The sequence below is a fragment of the Cebus imitator genome, unplaced genomic scaffold, assembly GCF_001604975.1.
Source record: "Cebus imitator isolate Cc_AM_T3 unplaced genomic scaffold, Cebus_imitator-1.0 Scaffold58, whole genome shotgun sequence".
In the NCBI taxonomy this organism is placed as follows: Eukaryota; Metazoa; Chordata; class Mammalia; order Primates; family Cebidae; genus Cebus; species Cebus imitator.
Window position 1 is genome coordinate 235,116 of NW_016107373.1, and position 7,099 is coordinate 242,214.

General features: G+C 41.3%; 1 protein-coding gene across 25 annotated transcripts in view; it reads left to right on the top strand.

The window, feature by feature from the left end:
* CELF1 (CUGBP Elav-like family member 1) overlaps positions 1–7,099 on the top strand; it is a 107,339-nt gene that overhangs the window by 78,524 nt on the left and 21,716 nt on the right. For all 25 annotated transcript variants that reach the window (XM_037738788.1, XM_037738782.1, XM_037738783.1 and 22 more), the window contains 6 exons: positions 686–873; positions 2,474–2,556; positions 2,896–2,944; positions 4,608–4,742; positions 5,581–5,660; positions 6,547–6,708. In XM_037738788.1, coding sequence (XP_037594716.1) covers positions 696–873; positions 2,474–2,556; positions 2,896–2,944; positions 4,608–4,742; positions 5,581–5,660; positions 6,547–6,708 — 687 coding nt within the window. In that variant the 5' untranslated portion in view covers positions 686–695. The remainder of the gene's footprint in view (positions 1–685; positions 874–2,473; positions 2,557–2,895; positions 2,945–4,607; positions 4,743–5,580; positions 5,661–6,546; positions 6,709–7,099) is intronic.

Sequence of the window (7,099 nt, forward strand, 5' to 3'; positions counted from 1 at the left end):
TTTCACCATGTTGACCAGGATGGTCTCGATCTCTTGACCTCGTGATCCACCCGCCTCGGCCTCCCAAAGTGCTGGGATTACAGGCTTGAGCCACCGTGCCCGGCCATCATCTGGAAATTTAAGAGGCAGAGCTCTGTTTTGGTCTGGAGACCTAACTCAAGAGCATTATAATTATGCATGAGTCATCTACATTTAAAGGCCAGCATTCTAGTCCTTAGTTTAGGCCTTAGAAATCAAGGGCTTCTATTGTGACTTCTACTGAAAGGAAACTTCACCTGTCATTGTGTACATTGAAGTGTTCTGAATCTTATTTGTAATCATTAGTCCTTCATGGGCCTTCTTTTTAGTGTTTGTTCTGTTAACTATGCATAAAAGTTACTAAATGTGATCTTGTTTCTTCCTCTAGCATGACAATTCTCATGCTACACAGGAAATGTACAATTGTCGGTTTCTTGGTAACAACTGGGATGTCCCAATCAGAATGGTGAATTTAATTTGGCATCTGATGGAATGGGTGGCCATGGTGAAGGAGAACCAGGGAACTCTAGTAAACTGAATGGAAGTAGTGAAAGAAGTGGTTGTTTTCCCTACAATCTCAGAAGTAATTAAGATCATTAAAGAAAAGAAAATTTCCTCTGGAAAGCAACATTATTACATAATAGAAGTTTCATTTTGTCTCACACAGCTCAAAGAAAATGAACGGCACCCTGGACCACCCAGACCAACCAGATCTTGATGCTATCAAGATGTTTGTGGGCCAGGTTCCAAGGACCTGGTCTGAGAAGGACTTGCGGGAACTCTTCGAACAGTATGGTGCTGTATATGAAATCAACGTCCTAAGGGATAGGAGCCAAAACCCTCCTCAGAGCAAAGGTCAGGGCTTTGGGTTTTGGTTTATCTTATTTTTACCACTGACTCTCAGAGCAGGTGAGGGCTTTGGGTTTTTAACAGGACACAACAAAATTTGATTTTTATATGTAGTTTCTTTCATGTCCATTCTTTCTCTCATTGCCAGAATACTCCTGTCTGTCTATCTATTGGGGAAAAAATCCGTCCTTTTATAGTAATAATATCTTGTAATTCAAACACATTTAATGGCTTTAAAAAGTTAAGCATGAGGATAATTTGTTAATTGGATCTTGGGCAATCCTTTGTGAGGGCTCTAAATTTAAGAGACAGACTCACATGAGTGTCTCATTTGATCTTGGGACCAGAATGACAAAGGTAAAATAGAAGTAAACCGTATAAAGTTTTCTTCAGTGTTTGTGCTAGCATAAGCTGAAAGAGAAAGACTGTCCACATAACCTATAGGTTTCTTGTTAGTATTACAGAGGCCTTGCAGGGTGGTTTATCAAATAGAAAGAAGATGTTTAGGCAACTTGTTTGCTGTTGCTACAAAATGAACAGAAGAAAGGCTGAGCTACTTCCAGAAATGCCAAGCAGAGTGGAAGTTTGACAGGACTGATGGTAGATAGGTATTAACTTTGCCCCATATACACACAGACGTATTCTTATTTTCCGTTTGACCAGTTTTCAAGTAATTTTCTGTGAAAGCTGTTCAACAGTGCAAATGTGAGCAAGCATGATTGTCATATTTGAAACCAGCTTAATAGCTGAGGATCTAGAAGCAGAGGAATTACTTTCTCTTTTTGGCGTAGTTAACTAAAAAATATATAGAATAATAGTTTCTGAACATGACTAGCAATAAAACATTCAGTAATTTACAATCCTAACTGCTGCAGCATGATTTTGAAAGAACTCTATATTGTATCTCATGAGAATATGGGAATGTCAGAACATCGAAGCCCAAGATTTACAAGATATACTATACTTCCTCCCCTCTTACCCCCAATAAAGATACAAAGCACAAAATCTACAGATCTGAGGCAGCACCATGTGCTTTTAGAAGCTTAATTATATTTGATGAGAACCAAGAGTCCAAAAAAAGATGTTAAAGAGGTGCTTGCTCTTAAGTCATTTTATAATTTAATAAATGATAATTATGTTTGAGGCATATGGTAGAATCTGGCTATGAAGTAGGGAATAGTTTATTCTGAGAGAGCAGTGAAAGAAAGAGTTCCTGGTAGACTACAAGCTGCAAAAGTATAGAGTCCCGTCTGTCTTCTTGTCTCGTATACCACCTGGTGTTCCAAGCAGAGTGGATTGAATCAAATGGCACATAACCTTTCTTTATAAGAGAAGTCATCTTTTCCAGAGAAGTTATATGAGCAGCTAAATAAGACTTATAATGTAACTAGGAGGAGACTGAAACAATAAAGTGCATCGAAAATAATCTCTTATTTCCTGTTAGATACTCATATTCATTCTTTTCCACTACCCTCCCCTACCCCTTTCACTAATTTTAATAAACCCAGCTCTCTCTTTTAAGATCTGATAATGTCAGTGGAAGAACGATTGCTCCAGGAATTCTCTGCTTTCAAAGTTTGATTTTATGAAATCTTATTTATTGCAGGGTGCTGTTTTGTTACATTTTACACCCGTAAAGCTGCGTTAGAAGCTCAGAATGCTCTTCACAACATGAAAGTCCTCCCAGGGGTAAGAAAGCTCCCACTAGTAAATGTAAATGTGGTAATTTTGATAGATGGGATTTACTTATGCATATCTGGCACACACTGAAAAACATTTTGGGGACAAGGTAACTGCTGCAGGAATTGATGTAAAGGGAGCACTTCAGAGATTACCTGACAGCTCTCTCTCAACCGAGTCTTGTGTATTTTGACTCCTTGACTCACATTTATTTTCTGGGAAAAGATCGTGAAGTAGACATGAGTTCAGAGAGAACTCTTTAAAGCTCTAGTTCTTATATTTTAGAGTACATATATATTTCTCAATGCCATCAATGTCAGTGATGGTAATCATAATTTTCCTTTTTAGATGCATCACCCTATACAAATGAAACCTGCTGACAGTGAGAAGAACAATGGTAAGCAAATATATACACTTTTCCCCTTAAGATTTTTGCCTAGGCTGGGCATGGTGGCTCACACTTGTAATCCCGGCACTTTGGGAGGCCAACGTGGGTGGCCAGAAGTTCGAGACCAGCCTGGCCAACATGATGAAACCCCATCTCTACTAAGACTACAAATATTAGCCACGTGTGGTTGCGCATGCCTGTAATCTCAGCTACTCAGGAGGCTAAGGCATGAGAAAATCGTTTGAACACGGGAGGCAACGGTTGCAGTGAGCCAAGATCACACGAGTGCACTCCTGCCTCGGCAACAGAGTGAGACTCTGTCTAAAAAAAAAAAAAAAAAAAGAAATTCTGTCTAGTTTGTTTGCTGTTCTTAGAATATTTGAATTGAATTGTGTTTTAAGTAATCCATTGTCTACATTATCTCAGTTTTTTTCTTTAAAATATGATAAATGAGAGTAGAGCTGATAGAGAAATATAAGAACATTGTAGAATGAACTGGAATGAATATACTTGGTCAGTACAATTTCTTTTGGTCAGGAATAAGGGGGCAAAATGAGCAAATTAGGAAGGAGAACTTAATCCTCAAGAAAATAGTCAGGGCCAGGCTTGGTAGCTCATGCCTGTAATCCCAGCACTTTGGGATCACCTGAGGTCAGTAGTTTGAGATCAGCCTGGCCAACGTGGTGAAATCACATCTCTACTAAAAATATAAAAATTAGCCCAGTATGGTGGCGCACACCTGTAATCCCAGCTACTCAGGAGGCTGAGACAGGAGAATCGCTTGAACCCAGGAGGCAGAGGTTACAGTGAGCTAAGATTGCGCCACTGCACTTGAGCCTGGCCAACAGAGCGAGACTCGGTCTCAAAAAAAAAAAAAAAAATCTGAAAAGTAGATAGTTATACTTACTGAAAGATCTGATCAGAAAAGTAGACAGTACACTCACAGTGAAAGGTCTGTTCTCTTCCATTTTGTCATATCAAGTAAGTGTGAAAACCTCGTCTTTAGTAGAAGTATTGCTGGTAAGAGCAAACAATGCTGTCTGGGCACAGTGGTGTACGCCTTTAATCACAGCACTTTTTAAGAGGCTGAGGCCAGAGGATTGCTTGAGCCCAGTAGTCTGAGACCAGCCTTGGCAACAGAGTGAGACCTCTCTGCAAAGGTGTGGTGGTATACACCTGTGGTCCCAGCTATTCGGGAAGCTGAGGTGGGAAGATTGCTTGAACCCGACAGGTCAAGGCTGCAGTGAGCCATGATCATGCCACTGCACTCCAACCTGGGTGACAACGAGACCCTGTCTCAAAAAGGGCAAACAATACAAAGGACTAGGGAGATGCCAAGTACTTTGCATTTAATAGCTACTATTACCCTTTGAAGTAAACCTGATTGTTCCCATTAATCAGATGAGGAAACGTGCACAGAATGGTTAAGTAACTTTAACAAGATTACAAAGCTACCATATTTCATCTGAATGCTTTTAATTATAATTTTAAGATAAATTGGTTATAAGGAGAGATGTGAAAATTGAAAAACAAATGTATGTCTTGGAATCTGTGAAGTATGGTATGAAGGCACAGAGCCAGGAATTAAACCCAGGAGGTCTGGCTACCGAGTCTGTGCCACATTGCCTCTTTTAGTAATAATATTCAAGTCTTTTGTGTTTTACTCTCTTAGCAGTGGAAGACAGGAAGCTGTTTATTGGTATGATTTCCAAGAAGTGCACTGAAAATGACATCCGAGTCATGTTCTCTTCATTTGGACAGATTGAAGAATGCCGGATATTGCGGGGACCTGATGGGCTGAGCCGAGGTAGGTACAGTTTTAGCTTTTAAATAATCTGGTTGTTTTGTTTTGTTTTGTATTTTGTTTTAGAGACAGGATCTTTCCCTCTCTCATCCAGGCTGGAGTGTAGTGGTGCATTCACAACTAACTGCAGCCTGAACCTCCCTGGATCAGCCTCCTGAGTAGCTGGGACCACAGGCATGCACCATGATACCCAGCTAATTTTTAAATTTCTTCCTGTGTTGCCCAGGCTGGTTTTGAATTCCTGGGCTCAAACAATCCTCTCACCTCAGTCCCCCAAAGTGCTGAGATTACAGTTCAAATACCCTAAGAACAGCAAACAAACTAGGCAGAAATCTTTTTAATTAGACCAGTGGAAATGAGCTACAGTGATTCCCTAGCCTACATGACCCAGTCAAGATAAAGAGGTTGGGCTTGCTGCTTCCTGCTGTCTATCTATGTCCTATCTTGACTCCTCCTGTTCATTCTTTTTGTCTCTCAACCCTCTAAGGAGTCTACATTCTGTATTTCACTGTGATGTATTAAAATTTTCTCTTTTGATGCTTTGTAGGATTCTTGATCCCAAAATGGAAATACTTACTTCTCCAGTTTTATTTTCAAGTGGAACTAGAGGATATTATTCCTCCTTTCTCCCTTCAGGCACTTTTTTTTTTTTCCTGTCAGTGGTTCTCTGGTTTTTCATTATAGCACATCTCACCCTGTTGCAACATACTAGCACGTGATCCCCTGAAAACAGGGACTGTGTCTGTATTGCTAGCATGATAGTCAGCACATAGTAGATGTTCAGTAAATGTCTGTCAGAGAAATAAATGAATGCATGAGTTACTGACTCTTCTCTTACCAGGTTGTGCATTTGTGACTTTTACAACAAGAGCCATGGCACAGACGGCTATCAAGGCAATGCACCAAGCACAGACCATGGAGGTAGGGAGCAGATAGGTGATGGGGCAAATTCCTCAGCCTGAGAAATCTGAGACAGTTGGCCATTAAAGTCTAGCAGCATGTGTAGCATCTGATTGCCCAGAAAGTTAAACAGCCAGCATCTTGAAGTTAAAAACTGCTGATTTCTTTAAAATTAACATATTGCAAATACTTGCTCCCCCTGTCTCTTTTTTTGAGATGGGTTCTTACTTTGTCACCTGGGCTGGAGTGCAGTGAGAAGATCATGGCTTACTGCAGTCCCAACCTCCCAGGCTCAAGTGATCCCCTCACCTCTGCCTCCCAAGTAACTGGGACTACAGGTACACACCAGCAGGCCCAGTTAATGTTTGTATTTTTTTATAGAGACAGTTTTGCCATGTTGCCTGGGCTGGTCTGAAATTCCTGGGCTGAAATGACCTGCCCACCTCAGCCTCCCAATGTGCTGGGATTACAGGTGCAAGCAACTACTCCCGGCCTATAATTTTCCTTTTTTTTGAGACAGAGTCTCGTTCTGTCGCCCAGGCTGGAGTGCAGTAGCATGATCTTGGCTCACTGCAACCTCTGCCTCTTGGGTTCAAGTGATCCTTCTGCCTCCCAAATAGCTGGGATTACAGGCGTGCGCCCCCATGCCCAGCTAATTTTTGTGTTTTTAATAGACAGGGTTTCACCATGTTGTCCAGGCTGGTCTCGAATTCTTGACCTTAAGTGATCCCCCCGCCTTGGCCTCCCAAACTGCTGGGATTACAGTTTCTTCGCACTTGGGTCTATCATGAGGAGAATCATTTGGCAGTGAATGAAATTAGAATGTAACCTACATGTCATCTAAAAGGAAGATTTTTTCTTTTCCCAGAAGGAGGAATTTGACCCTTTGGTTTTGGTGTTTTCACAGGGTTGTTCATCACCCATGGTGGTAAAATTTGCTGATACTCAGAAGGACAAAGAACAGAAGAGAATGGCCCAGCAGCTCCAGCAGCAGATGCAGCAAATCAGCGCAGCATCTGTGTGGGGAAACCTTGCTGGTCTAAATACTCTTGGACCCCAGTATTTAGCAGTGAGTCTTTGTGGTTTGTTTTCTGCAGACTGTGCAAGCTCCCAGCTCTTTATTCTTCTGCTATCCCTAGCTAACAAACACAGTGGCATTTACAACTTTGGGTATTTAGAAATTGTATGTAAAAATTCAGATAGTACTATTTCATTTAGTCCCGTTAGTCTCTTGCTCTACATATATATCTCTGGACATGCATCTCTGGTTATATCTTGAGGCTTTTGCTGCAACTGAAGTGAATTCCTGATTTCCTGTTTTAAAGATTTAGAAACATCATGTGTCTTTGCCCCCAAGAAAGAAATTTCTGGCCGGGCGCGGTGGCTCACGCCTGTAATCCCAGCACTTTGGGAGGCCGAGGCGGGTGGATCACGAGGTCAAGAGATCGAGACCATCCTGG